The 15,460-nt window shown below is 36.2% G+C and overlaps 1 protein-coding gene and 1 pseudogene across 4 annotated transcripts in view; both read left to right on the forward strand.

Moving 5' to 3' along the window:
• The first annotated feature begins 862 nt into the window (after nt 1–862).
• Nucleotides 863–4,877, forward strand: LOC129079965 (60S ribosomal protein L17-like; annotated as a pseudogene).
• Nucleotides 4,878–4,958: 81 nt separating this feature from the next.
• The window catches only part of ARL13B (ADP ribosylation factor like GTPase 13B), a 65,567-nt gene continuing 55,065 nt past the window's right edge, over nt 4,959–15,460 (forward strand). For 3 of the 4 annotated variants that reach the window (XM_054585245.1, XM_054585246.1, XM_054585247.1), the window contains exon 1: nt 4,959–5,228. In XM_054585245.1, the coding sequence (XP_054441220.1) occupies nt 5,170–5,228 (59 nt within the window). In that variant the 5' untranslated portion in view covers nt 4,959–5,169. The remainder of the gene's footprint in view (nt 5,229–15,460) is intronic. The other variant, XM_054585248.1, reaches the window with a different exon arrangement.

Here is a 15,460-nt window from a genome sequence, read left to right on the forward strand (position 1 = left end):
GTACTTTAAGATTGTTAGCTTGTGAAATGTTTACAAAATGGATCAGAGCTGGGGGAGATTAGAAACCGAGTAACAGACAACAAATAAATGTTGGTAAGGATATGGAGAAAAAGGAACACTTGTACATGGTTGGTGGGAACGTAAATTGGTGCAGCCATATAGAAGAAGTACAGAGGTTTCTTGAGAAATTAAAAAATAGAATATATACTGTATATTTATAATAACATGAAATACTGTGTATTTTAGTACTAAAATATTAGAACTATGTATATATATGGAACTACTATATGTATAGTACATATAGAAATGCTGTGTGAGCCAACAATCTCATTTTTAGGCATAGAATGAAAGGATATAAAATCACTACCTCAAAAAGATGTCTGTACTTCTATGTTCATTGTAGCATTATTCATAATAGCCAAGATATGAGAAAAACCTAAGTGTATATCCATAGATGAATGGATAAGCCAATATTATACATAAATGTATTATGTAATTGTATGTTTTATGTACAAGACATATACTATATGTTCATATACATTACATATATATGGTATATAATAGGATATTATTAAGACTTACCCCTCAAAAAAAAAAAAAAGAAAATCTCACTATTTGTGACAATATGGGTAAAACCAGAGGATAATATGCCAGTGAAATAAGCCAGACAGAGAAAGACAAATACTTCATGGTATTATTTATATGTGGAAATAAAAAAAGTCAGCTCATAGGAACAGAGTAGAATGGTGATTGCCAGAGGCTGAGGGATATGGGAAAAAGGGAGAGGTTTGTAAAACACAAATTTTCAATTATAAGATGAATAAGTTCTCTTCCCATAAGCATCTTGAGGTGACCTCTGAAAATGGTTCACTATTCACTTGACCAAGAGAACCCCACAAATCATGAAAAGCAAAGAGGTTCAAATCTTTGTGTTGACCTTAAGAACAGTTGTAAAACAGTTGCCCAGGCCTTTAAGGCTATACATATTTGTAAAACCACCAACTGTCTGAAGGATGTCACTTTACAGGAGCAACATGTGCCATTCTACGATTACAATGGTGAAGTTGGTAGGTGTGCCCAGGCCAAACAGCGGGGCTGGGCACAGGGTCGGTGGTCCCAACAGAGTGCTGAAATTTTGCTGGACACTTTAAAATGCAGAAGGTAATGCTGAGCTTAAATATTTGGATGTAGATTCTCTGGTCACTGAGCACATCCAGAGAACAAAGTTCCCAAGGGGCAGTGCAGAACCCAAATGTGAGCTCTCCCTTCCACGTTGTGATGATCCTTACTGAAAAAGATCAGATTGTTCCTAAACCAGAAGAGGAGGATGCATAGAAGAAAAACATATCCCAGAAGAAAGAAAAACTTATGGCCCAGGTGTAAATTCAGCATAAAATAAATATTAATAAAAGTAAAAGCTGAAAAGAAAGATGAGTGAGTTCTAAGCATTTAATGTGAAGCATGGTGACTATAGTTAATTATACTGTGTTGTACATTTGAAATTTGCTGAGTAGATATCAAATGTTCTCACAAAAAAAAAAGTATGTGAGTTGACGAATGTGTTAATTCAATTATGGTAATCATTTCTCCATGTATATGTATACTAAATCATTATATTGTGCACTTTATTTTTTTAAAGATTTTATTTATTTATTTTTAGAGAGAGGGGAAGAGAGGGAGAAAGAGAAGGAGAGAAACATCAGTACGTGGTTGCCTCTCACACACCCCCAACTGCGGACCTGGCTTGCAACCCAGGCATGTGCCCTAACTAGGAATCAAACTGGTGACCCTTTCCTTCATAGTCCAGCACTCAATCCACTGAGCCACACAAGCCAGGGCTATATTATACACTTTAAATGTATTATGATTTTATTTGTCAATTATACCTTAACAAAGCTGGAAAAAATAAAAGAAACCAAGTAATATTTAGGATGCAATTTCAAAAATCCCCGAGTGATGAAATGAGATTCTTAGCTAGAATGATGGTAGCAAGACTTTTTCATCATTCAGAATAAACTAGGTTATAATTTTGTGATAAAACAGCCACAAAATTACAGTCACTTTAGTTAACAGTGTTTATTTCTTGCTCATGGGAAGTCTACTGTATGACTTTGCAAGCAGCTGCGCTCTGTGTGTTTGCTCAGAATTCCATGCTTTTCTGATTTTACATTACTTCAAAGTTAATAAAGCCTTCCACAATTAACATTGCAAGGGAAGGGAGAACATAGGGAATTGTGCACCAGCTTTTAAATGTTTTCACCAAGAAGTGACAAACTTACTGCCATGCACATTTCACTGGACAAAGCAGGTTTATGACTTGAAGAGGTGGGAATAACAATTTCAAGTGGTTGTAAGGAAAAGAGAACTAGAAATAGCAAGCAACAGTTACGCTTACCAAATCACCTAGTATATTGAAAAGTAATATTCAATTTAGTTATCTATCTGACTGTATGTTGGCACCAGAAATGTTTGGTAATGTATCACTATTAGAACTAAGGAAGTCATGAAGTAGAGCTGGGTTGATTATATTTTTTGGAAAAAAAAAAAAAAAAAAAGGTGTTGAGCATGGTTCCAGAATTGTGCAAGAAACATCCACATAGTAGCCCCAGAGGCACAGAAGTAATAATTGGGTTCTCTAGGAAAACATGTTTTTAAAAAGGGAAGCAGAGGGAAAAGGTTGCATCTTAAAGAATACATATAGGAAGCTGGAAAAGGAATGACCAGTAAGATCAGAAGAGAACCAGAATGGTGTGTAATTTTGAAAAGCCAAAGGAGGAAAAAGATTTAGAAGAGGTAACTGTATTGAAAGTATTGACTGATGTGAAAGAAAAGAAGGGATTTGGTAATTAGGAAGGCAAAAGTTATAAAATGTGTTTTAAATAGTTTTAATGGGACAGGATGACAATCACAGTAAATTGATAAAAAAAAGTGGACAGCAAAAATAGTGCTTTAGGGTTTCTGAACGATTAATTTAAGCAGCTGGGTTGTGGAATTAAAGAGGATTGAATCTCTGATGTAGGAGTGGGTAGGGCAGAGAAGAATAATGGGGGGATAATGGAGATAATTGTAAGTGAACAACAATTAAAAAAGAAAAGAGTCAGCAGAAAAGTAGTAACCTGGCTCATAATTAAGGAGGAATCGCCCTGCCCACTTAAACCCACCCCACCCTGGCCTAAGATCTAGGGAGAACATGGGAAGTGATATATTTAAGATGTTGGATCAAGAAAAAAATAATTGCACAGGATTTCAGAAAAGTGGAAAAACCATGTTTGTCAGAGGTCCAAGAAAGTGGTTACTCTTGGAAAAGAGGAGGTAGATGCTGTGAGTTATTAGAAAGTAAGAAGAAACAGGGATAACAGGGAGGGAAGAAAATTTGAGAAGGTACCATTTAACTTTTTCGTTAGCACTGTGTAATAAAGGCATTTTAGTATGTGGGCAGAGATAGCATCTAGTATTGATAAGGAAAGACAGGTCCAATTAGGTAAATCGGTAGAAATCATACATCCATGAGTAACTGGAAAGTTGAAGATATCAAGGCGGGAGAGGGAGAATGGTGAACAAGATCCTAGCATTTAGGAGAGGGGTAGGAGAATACGTACCATTAATGTTTAAGGGACAGGTGACACTCTCTTCAAAATCTATCTATTATTTGTTAAAAATTGCACTTGAGCTTTATTTCTCTCTTTCATCATCTTAGCAACCTTGTAAAGTAAGTATCATTATTCTTATTTTACAGATGAGGTACTTTGTTTCAGAGACAGTAAACTGTAAGTGATGTATATGAGTTTGAACCAGGATGACAGGAGTTAGTAAAGGGCAGGGAATAATTTTAAGCCTAGATCTATCTTAGTTATAAATCACTATTTTCCCCTGGATACACTGGGATTGCCAGGGTCCTCTCTCCTTTTACAAGGATTTGAAAATATATTAGTAGAAAAAAATGTATACACAGGCCCCTGTATATTATGCATATATTATTTCATATAGAAAGGTACTTTCCTTTTTCAAGAATATAGAAAGAAATGCAGATATTACATATCTCTTTAAATAAAACAAAACAGGTTACAAAACAGCCAGTAGATCACCTTCTGTATCTTGCCGAAACTAAATAGCCAGCTAGCTATGTATCTAAAAATCCTGGAGAGGGCATACATCAAAATGTTAACATTGGTTATCTTTGGGTAATGAGTGTGAGATATTATTTTCTTCATATTATTCCTTTTATAGTTTTTTTTTTTACATTTTCTACAATGAACATATATTTCTTTAATAGTCATACCCCCCACACAATAAATATACTATTCCATTTCACATTTTATGTAACCAACAACAATACCATTATACCGATGAAAATGTCACTCTCATCTGAACTATTGATATAATTAGCAAATGAGTTTTTTTTCTTGTCCTTATAATTATTGCCCCAGTGTATTGTTTCTATAGTGCAACCAGAGTCTGCTGTAATCTCAGGGATAGGGATCCTTGTTGTATAAAACACAACAAAACACACAGAAAATCTGAGATCTTTGGATCTCAGCTGTGATTGGCGACAGATGAGGAGCAGCACCTTGGCTGGTAACACACTTTTGGGTGGGTGTACAGGTAAACCTCGCCTGAGGTTTCTCAGGGATCCCTCAGTTCATCTCTAAACACTCCCGTTGCCTAGCAACGAGAACCACTGCTCCCGAGCTCCACCTTCTCGTAGACTGCCCCGTTTCTCCCTCCCACCTCCCGGGCAGGAACGTGGTGTAGGGGTAACTGAGCCCCTTCAGCCACTCAGAGGCCCCTACCGTCGGCCCTCGAAAGATGATTGGAGGAGTGCATGGGCGGTGTTTGGCAGTGGCCTTCCACGCCTAGTAGTAACGTCAGCACGTTGACGCGGGGCTTTTCTCTGGTCGGCGCCGCTAACCCTTCTCGGGTCTGTGAATCAGCGCCTTCTTCGGCTGTCCCGGGCCAGAAGGGCAGTTGTTGTCCGATCTCGGGCCGGTGCTGTTATACGAGCTTTGCGCTAGTACTGAGGGCTCTCACCTCCCCCTTGTTCTCCCCTCCCGGCCTAACCGCGTTGAGGCTCTCCGGAGCGAAAGCGGCTTCGGGATTCGGCCCCGGGGCAACTAGGGGCCCATCCTCACTCCAGGCTCGGATGGGAGGCGGAGGGAGGAACGGCCTGGGATGTTGAGTCTGATGGCCAATTGCTGCAGCTGGCTCAAGCGGCGGCAGGAGCCCGTCAGGTAGGCTGGAGCCGGCTGGCCCTGTGCCTTCCTGGGAGATCGGGACAGCTGCGCCCTGAGGAGTAAGGAGGGGAGCCGCCTCTCCTCTCCTGTGCGCCGTCGATCCTGTCCCAGGCCGCGGGGGGTGCTTTCACTCCCAATTTGATTTGGCCCCAGAGGGAACGATACGAGGATGTAACCTTTTTATCTACTTTCGTTTAAGCCTTCAGCAGAGTTTATTATTGTTACAATTTAAATATGTTCAAACTTCTTAAAAAGTTGTGAATTTTGTATACGTATGTGTGGAATTGGAAACTGCCCGTTTTGTATTTTTCCTCTTAAGTTTTTGTAATGGGAATTTTGTTTTAAGTAGAGAAGCATGAGTTATCTGTAATGGGAATTTTTTTTGTTTTGTTTTAAGTAGAGAAGCATGGGTTATCGTTTCCATAACATCCCTTTCACTCACACACGTTTTGTTTGAGGACTCACTTGGGCTTGAAATCTGGCCCCACTACTTAATAATTATGGTGTATGACTAACATTTTTGGCCCCACCTTCCTCATATATTGAATGAAGGGTGATAATATCTATGCTTTAGGAGTGTTGTATTAAATGTGAGTGATGGAAAGTCTTTTCTTAACTAGTTTACTTCAATTTTCTTAAGAAACCTAGGCAATCCTTTTAATTGAAAGTCCAATTCTTAACTTTTTATTTTGAAATGCTAGATATATTAATATTTAGTGACTGCTACTAGATGTTTATTCATTCATTTCTCAACAAATATTTATTGAGAAAATAATCACATGCCAGGCACTGTATTAGGAAAGAGTCAGTGAAAATGATGTTCTTTAAAAGTGAGAAGCTGAACCCATAAAGAAAGCTTACATTTGTTACTCTTTATAAATAATATCAACTTCTTATAGTTCTATTTAGGAATTAGGCCAAGGGTAAATTGTAGTGAAGTTTGGGTTTTTTTTTAATTGTTAACATTTCAAGCAGTATTTACAGTAAGGACGAACTATCTTTTAAAGAATAAATCTGAAAAGCTATACTTGAATATTATAAGGAAAAATATGTCTACATTTGAAAAAGAATTTTCTCTAAATGAAACTTTTAAAATTATTTCCTCTTTAATAACTCAACTGGATTTGAATGTTTTAAATGTAAGTTGTATGATTGACAGTCAAAGATATGTTTGAGTGTATAAATTTGTTTTAATCATGATCTGTGATGATTACAGAATCTCAACTAAGATTTGAGGATCATTCATAATAAATGGTCCTTTAATTTTTTTCTCTTTCTGCTTTTTAAAAATGTATTTTGTTTTTGAAAGAGGGCACAATGCCATGAGTCCTTTTAACTAAAAACACCACAAAAGCTTGTACTCCAAAGGAGTTTTCAGTTTAATTCATCATTTTTTTGTGTTTGTTTCTCTTAGCAGGTATAGTGTAATCTCAGGGATAATTGTTTAAAGAAAAGACAAAGAGAAAGGAGAAGGTATTGATGTCCAAGTAGCTTCTACATCAGTGTTGTCCAGAAGAGTAGTGACTAGCTGCATGTGGCTGTTAAACGTTTGAAATGTGGCTAGTCCTAATTGAGATGCTATATGTATATACTACAAAGCGGATTTAGAAGAGTCATTATACAAAAAAGAAAATAAGTAAATATCTCATGTCTTTCTTCGTGTGATTACATGTTGAAATAATTTTTGCATATAAAGGATTAAATAAAATATAATATTAAAACAATTTCATCTTTTATTTTCATTTTCTAATTATGCGGTTACTGGAAAATTTAAACTTACATATGTAGTTTACAGTATATTTCTATTTGACCTCCCTTATTTAGATCATGGCCTAATATAGGCGGCATTGGTAGATACCTCTTGCTGTTGGATAGGGTTAACTGTCAAAGGAATTAAAAACAATTTGCATTATACCCATCTTTTAAAGTGTCCTCATTAAATGCGTAGTTTATAATAGTGGCTAAATAAATACTTGCAAAATATAGTATGTAGTTTAATTACTCCTCAGCAATAACCATCCTAATGTAAATAATGTTGGCAAGTATTTCCAGTTACTAGAATAAATGAGACGTGAGCAAACTAATTTAAAGTATATGTCAAATTTTGTGCTTTTATAATCTAATGTTTTGTATTTTTAAAGTTTTTGTTTATGTCGCTCCTTATTGAGTTTCCTCTTCATGTTTATATTTTATGAAGATATGTTTGCAAATGTGCATGTAAGAGGTATTTATTAATATCCTATGTTCTAAGGTTACTTTGCTGACTTAATCTAATATACCCTGCGCTTTTTGGGTTTACCCACCTGTCCTCACTTAGACGCTCTCCCAGTGAGCATATTATTCTAGAGACCTGGGTTAGGGATTATGTGCAGTATTCAGAATGTGTGATAAGGACAAAGTAAGAGTCAGAGATCAAGTGTTGAGGCACCAGTCTAGGTCAGCAGTCTGGGCCAGGCTGCCATGCAATTTAGGGACAACATGCATGCTATTGTTAACCACGAGTCAGAATCTGAACCTAGGCTTTCAATCTATGTAAATTCGTCTTGGCTAGACTGATAACTAGACCCATAGTTAAAGTAAGTGTTTTGATTTAATAGAAGCAGTGCAATATAGTGTGGGTTTTTTTTTAAGCTTTTTTATTTTGAGACCATAATATCGTGCTCAGAGCTAAGAAATTAACTTCGGTAAAATGCTCTTAAATAAATAATAGAGTTTATTCTGAGTTCACCAGTTTTAGCACCTAATGCCCCCCCATCCCCCACCTTTTTTTTTTCCTGTCCAAGATCTATTCCAGGATTCCACATTGCTTTGTCATGTGTCTTTGGTCTCCCTCAATCTGTAATTGTTCCTCAGTCTCTCCTTGTCTTTTATAACCTTGAGACTTTGAAGAATACTTGTCAGTTGTTTTGTAGAACACCCCTCCATGTATTTGATGCTTTGTTGTGATTTGATAAAGGTGTTGTTAGATTAATCGGGCAGAGGGATACCACAGAGGTGAGGTACCCGTCTCAGTACTTTACATCAATGAGTGTGTCATGCTGATAATGCCTTATTACTGTTGATGTTATCCTTGATCTCTTGGTATGGTGGTGTCTGCCCAATTTCTCAGTATTGTGTTTTGAGTCAAATAGATTTGCATCTGAATCCTAGAAGTTTTGGCAGGTTTTTTTGGTGTGTGTGTCAAGTTTGTATAATTTCTGTTTTGCAGCATTTTGAGAAAGAAAATTTATGCAAATACTAGATGCTTTGCACGTAGTACTTAGTAAATAACACCCATGATCCTATGTCTGAACACCTATGAACAGACAAGTGCTGATTAGTAAATTATCCTCCTCAATTCATTTTATAATTTTCATTGTAAGTGGCAAAAGGATCCATTTTCTTTTCCAAGGCTAATTCTTATGTCTTTATTTCATTTCTTCCCACTTCCTGGTGAACTTCAGTTGTTCAGCACCTGGTCAGAGACACAAAGAAAAAACTTCTGGGATGAAAGAATAAACTTTTATCCCAAAATTCATTGTTTAATTTTATTACCTAAACTAAAAAATCTTTCTTTTTTGTCCTCAGAGGTCCCTCTTATTCTTCCTTTAGTACATAAACTTGTTCAAGGCACTCTTATTGTTACAGAACAGAAAGAGTTCATCCACTTGGTGCTAGCAGAGCCAAACATTTGACACCAAGAATTGCAGTGGAGAAAGACTATTGATGATTGGTGCCATCCAGGAGAACAGAAAGCTAATGCGCAAAAGCCTGAACTTCTAGATGGCATGTAGGTTACAGATTATACGGGACAAAATCACAGGACACTGTGGGTTGGGGGTTTGGGGTTGTGCTGGGAGCTGATTGGTTGGAGGTGGGGTAACGGTAATGAATCATCTCTTCAGTCTTAAGGACAACTCTGAGGTCTTTTCTGGCATCTCTCTGGTCTCATGGGACAATAGCTAGATGGTCATTCTACCTTAGGGCTCAGGAACTGAAACACAATTTAGGTCAAGATGTTATTATTTGCCTTCCAGAGGTCCAGACCATGTGATCATTAGTCAGGTCTGGGCTACTGTCTTCTACTGCATTGGGGGTTGCTGACCATCTGGGGGAAAGACTGGGTCTCTGAGGTATATATACAGAGAGAGAAATATGATTTCTAGACTTAGGATTTAAAACTAAATTTTATCAAAGTCTTAAGGACCCTTGGTTTCATTACCTGAAAAAAAACAAACACGAAAACCTAAATGTTTTCTATTGCTGCTGTAACAAATTTGATTAACGTAGTGATTTTAAAGAACACAACTTTATTATCCTACAGTTTTAAATTCAGAAGCCTAAAATGTGTCGGCAGAGTTGCATACCTTCTGGAGGGTCTATGGGAGAATCTATTTTTCTTTGCCTTTTCCAGCAAAGAAAGAGGCTGTTTGTGTTATTTGGCCCAGGGCCCCCTTCCTGCATCTTCAATTCCAGCAACATTCCATCTCCTCTGATCTTTTGTTTCTCCCTTACAAGGCATCTTGTGATTTCCTGGATACTCTAAAATATAATCCCCTTTCAAGATCCATAGTAATGTTGGCAAAATTTCTTTTGCTACATATGGTAACATATTCTCAGGGATTAGGATGTGGACATCTTTGGGCATTATTCTGAGTCTACCATATTAAACAGCCCTCATGCCCTGCAGCCTCTACTTACTTTTCTTCCTCCTCTTCACGCAGATTTAACAGTTGGCAATAGATTATAGGTACTTTCCCAACTTACTCCCTTCTCATGCGTTCTTTCATTAGAATATTTCTGCCGAGACCCTTCAATACTGTTCTTAACTTTACCAGATGCAGCCTGGTTATTAAATCCAGTGGAATCTTTCAGTCTCTTGGCATCATTTGGCACTTAAGACAACTCTATTTTTAAATTCTCTGATATCTTTTTCTTGAATTTTTAAATCTCTACTGTTCTGCCATTTTCCTTTTCTATGTCTTTTTGCCAGTTAGCCTTTCTTCACCTGACTCCCAAGTTTGCCCCAGGGCCTGTTTTCAACTCTTCTTCTTCAGTACATTCTCCCTCTGTGGTCAGTCTCCCGATATATTGGGACTTCAGCTACCACCTCAGCATGGATTCCCAAGTCCAAGTTTCCAGCACAGAGACTTAGCCATGACTGGAAGACATAGGTATCCAGTTGCCATAGAACCCTCAATCCCAGCATATACAAAACTGAGCGTAAATCCTTTCTCATTTCCATGCCAAATTGCTTCTGCCTTTCTCTTACCCAAATCAGAAGCTAAGAGTAACCCTGGACACACATTTGTGCTTTGTTCTCTTAAAGCATCAAATCCATTGATTTCTGCCTGCTTTTTACCACTTAAATATCTTACATTCTTTCAGCATTTCTGTACCTATTGCTCTGCCTGTTACTCCATTCCAGGGTTTCTTTGACAGACCTTCCACTATCTCCTTTTGATTAATTCTCATTTTCCTGTCTGTAGTCTTTTTTAGGACACAACAGATTTTAAATCTTTGGTCTTTCTTAATTGCTTTCAGAATAGCATCTAAATTTATTACTTACAAGTTACTCATGGTTTGACCTGAACCTGGCTACATAGACTCTTCTTCATAAAGTATTCTTTCTCCTCCTGCCATGCCACATTTGGGGCACTGAAGTTCTCCAGTTCCTCCTTTCCTTCCAAATGCCTTTTTCTTCTTTGGCTGTTCTTAATCATGCTTCAAATCTCAACTGGGAGATTCTCTTCTTTAGGAAACTGTCTTTGAATTTCAGCTACATTCTTCACCTTTTCATTGTATTTGCCTCACGCCTTGTATTTATCTCTACTTATCCATGGATTGTAATGAAATGTTTACTCAACTTTTTTGACTAGTTCTCCAAAATACTTTGTAGACAAGAGCCGTTGTTATTTTTAAAACATTTAAAAATAATGTATGTTTATTGCTATTGAAAGGAAATGCATATTTATTGTAGAACATTGAAGACTCAGTTAAGCAAAAAATGGCAAATTTGTTATCCATAATCTCACGCCCCCAGAGATCACCACTTTTACTTTTAGTATTTTAGTGTAGAATGTCTTATATACATTTAAATTTTAAAATAATAATGAGTCAATAATGCTGTTTCACAGCTTTTTTAATTTAATTTTTGCTTCAATATATAACTCACATTTTTTAACATTATATATATTTTCTTCAACATCTTTTTAATAGCAGCAGAGTAGTGCGTTGCATTGATTCATCAAAGTGTGTTTACTCATTCCTATTGTTATGTATGTGCTTTGGGGAGCATTTGTAAAAATTTTTTATTGATTTGAGAGAGAGAGAGAGAGAGAGAGAGAAAGAGAGAGAAAGAAATGTCCATTTGTTGTTCCACTTATTTATGTATACTTTGGTTGATTCTTGTATGTGCCCTAACCTGGCATCGAGCCTACAACGTTGGCATATCAGGAGGAAGCTCTAACCAACTACACTACCCTGTCAGGGCAGGATACCCAGATTCTTTGGGGAATTTCCCAATGATTCTCTTAGATGTTTTTCTTTTGGGGCAGGTACATTTTCTTAATGAATTTTCTAGAAGAGATCTTAAGTGTTTAATGTAGCAACTGTTTCTCTGTAGCATATGTTGAATATATTTTTCTTTTATTTTTAAATTTTTGGTCACTTTTGAATCATAAACACTTAAAATTTTTTACTCAAATATATTACTCTTTCAGCATAATATATAGAAAATACATTACTACCCGAAGATTATATTCAGTTATACTTTTTTCTAGTATGTTTATGTTTTAATTTTTAACATTTAAATCTCTATCGAAATTTATTTTGTGTACCAGGAACAGCCTTCATCCTGGGCTCAACACAAGGCTTGTCAAGCTCAGTAACTATCTGGACCAGTAAATACCTGTAAGCAGGTCCTCACCCTTACATATTTTCATCTGCATACTCTGAGCTCCTATTTTTTATACCAAGTAGCATCTAGTTGATGAAATGATGCACATAAAGTATGATAGAGTATGCAAGAGTTGAAAGATAATTTTCAAGATTTTTATCAGGAATTGGCAGCAGGATTTTATAAGGGGTTTAATTTTATCTGGATCTTGAAGAAATTTGTGCTCCCCAAGATTATTATGAGAATGATTTCAGGAATAGCCCACTTAAAAGAGGCAGAAAATTCACATTAATTTAACTGAAAGAATTTTGGCAATAAGAAATCTGTAATATAATTTAAAACCATAAAAAGTGTTTTTACCATTGTTTAAACAAAAAGAAAATACAGTAAGTACTCATGTGCCCACCACCCAGGTTTTATAAATATTAACCTTTATTTGTGACATCTCAGGGTTTTTTCCCTAAAGAAATAGACAATAAATCCTTCAAATTCCCTGCATTCCATCCATCTCCTCCCATTCCTGTCCACAGTTACTTACTTGCTGGAACTACTGGTTCCTTGCCCATCTGTGTTTTTTGATGTCATATTTCAGATTAGCAAAGCTTTACCTCAAATTTATTAGTAAATTGTTGTTCACTGTGGCCAAGTCCAAAAGAAGAGCCTCAGAGGTCACAGTAAGCAGTGTGCATTGATCAGTATGGTGTCTGGTAAAGCATACTATGATGTGGTATGTCATCTCTGCTATGATTTTTTTCAGTGGGGTAACAGTCCCCTAATAGCCATCTTTCTTGGTCTAAATGACTATAACTTTGAATCTATACCATAAATAGAAATTGCTGAGTTCTTAATTTCTTAATCTGTGCATACGGATTAGCAAGGATTATCTGATATGCTGTATGCAGAACTGGAATATTTTACATTTCTTTTTGTCACCCTACAGCTTCTTGTTAATTCAGGCTGAGAATTTTAGAATTTTAAGATAGGTAGGGACCTTGAGATATGCTGGTTCTACCTCTCTATATTTTAGAAATGAACAAACTGACACTAAAAAATTTTACTTGATCAAGACTTAAAAGCTAGCATATGATCCCAAGTTTGGTCCTCTTACTATTTACTTGATCAAGACTTAAAAGCTAGCATATGATCCCAAGTTTGCTCCATAAATTTAGATAGTGATTTTGGTGCAATATTATCCTGAACTGTACAATCTGAATTAAAATGTCAGAAAGTCATGGACTCAGACAACAAAATTACATCATAAATTTTTTGGTCATTTTTTATTGTATATTTTTTTGTGGTAGGTTTTTTTCACTCCCTAGTTATATGTCATTAAACAGTGTTTCTAAGTCCCTTTTCATATATGTGGTTGTTGCTTTTAAATTTAAAACTTGCTCCATGTAGTTTTAAATATTTTAGTTAATATATATCAGTTTTGGTGTGTCCAGTTTTGTTTTTTAGTGTTTTTAGTGAAATACTTTATTTTGACTTGACTAATATTTTTGTTAGAAATAGTTTTTATGGCCCTGGCTGGCGTGGCATGGGGATTGAGCACCAGCCTGCGAACCAAAGAGTCGCCAGTTCGATTCTCAGTCAGGGCACATGCCTGGGTTGTGGGCCATGTCCCCAGTAAGGGGCGTGTGAGAGGCAACCACACATCGATGTTTCTCTCCCTTTCTTCCCCTCTGTCTAAAAATAAATAAATAAAATCTTAAAAAAGAAATAGCTCTTATGTAATTACCCCGTTTTTTTGAACTATTGAAGTATTTGAAGTACTGACTTCCTTAGTTAATAGATGAGGTTTAGAGTGTAGATGTTCAAATGATTGCAATAATGTCATTCAGAAAAGATTGAAAATTCAAATATTTTTTAATTTTGAAAATTCAAATATATTTTAAAATGCCAATATTACGTTGCTTATATTTCTGGTATGCTAATTTGTGATTTTTTTTATATAAAAAGGGATCATGAGATAAAATATATAAACCAGGCCTTTGGTCTCTTAATCCCTACTTTTCACTGTTTTTTACTTGGAATTACTTCAGTTTTAAGAATCTTTTCCACTGCCAATTGAGATTAACACTGTTAATTGTTAACCTGAAACCATGAGCATGTAAACTTTAAAAAATTTTTTTAGCTATTTTGATGTTAGAAGAAGATTTTCATTACATTTTCAAATACTGAACTGTTACCCTGATGTAAAGATTTTTACAAATTAAATTCTATACAGTATTTTTTCAACTTAAAGTTATATATTTTAATTTTACTTAGAATTTACTCAGCAAATAGGGGATCAGAAATTATATTTATGTTGTTTCATTCAGCAAAGATGCCAAATGTGTGCCCAGCACATTTGATCCTGGGGCTCCAGATAAATTGACTTCATGATAAGTTGTGCCAAACTTAGGGTCTGTTTATTGTGGACACACAAATGGTTAGGAAGGACTGGGGGAACCCTGGCCTTGTAGCCTGCTGGGGAGTGGCAGAAGAAGAGGCAGCAGAGTTTGGACTTGATTCTGTTTAAGGATTTTAAGCAGAAAAATACCATGGTTTGATTTTCACCAACATCATGAGTAGCTTTCCATTAACAGCATGCAATTCATAACTTTAGTTAATTTACCTGTTTCTCGGTAATGGACCTTCTATTTGGTCCAGGAACTAGGTGATGATTGTGATAGGCTTAAGTCTGAGGGAAAAAAAATTAAAAGATATCTTGATGAAAATGAACCAGACTACCTGGATATCTGATGTATATCTGTGTGTATAGATATAAATTTGAATAAATTTTAGGATAAACAAAATGGTTCAAGTTACCCTCCAAAATAATAATAATTATTATTGTTTTTACAAACCACTGTAGTTAAACTTCCCATGAAACCTGCTGTTGACTAACTTCTTATTGGCACTGTAACCTTGGGTAAGTTGTACTTGCCCGATTTAGACAGTGTGAAGGTAAGTGACAGTAAAATAGCTTTGAACTGGCAAGACATGCTATGTAAATTCAAAACATTAGTTATTTGCAGGGTTTGAGGCAAAGCCAAGAACATTTATTTCTGAGGTACTTAGTTGGGAGCAATCACCAAAAAGCTACCTTTATTTTACAAAACTGTAGCATTTGATATCGTTCACTCTTTAATTCTTCCAGAAGCTGTTCCAGTGCTGCTGTTTTTTGATCTCCTCATTTCTTTCTGATCACAATTTTAAGGGTTTCTTCAAAGGTTCTCAGAGTTCATGGTCCCGTGTCCACCAGCTCCTTTTTATCCTGTGCTCTCCCTGACCTCTTTTATCTGCCTCAGAGTTTCAGCTACCATGGGTATGTCTCATAACCCCAGTCCGGATCTCTCCTCCAGCTTCG

Source organism: Pteronotus mesoamericanus, unplaced genomic scaffold, assembly GCF_021234165.1.
Source record: "Pteronotus mesoamericanus isolate MK-2021 breed Mesoamerican mustached bat unplaced genomic scaffold, CSHL_Meso_final contig_82, whole genome shotgun sequence".
In the NCBI taxonomy this organism is placed as follows: domain Eukaryota; kingdom Metazoa; phylum Chordata; class Mammalia; order Chiroptera; family Mormoopidae; genus Pteronotus; species Pteronotus mesoamericanus.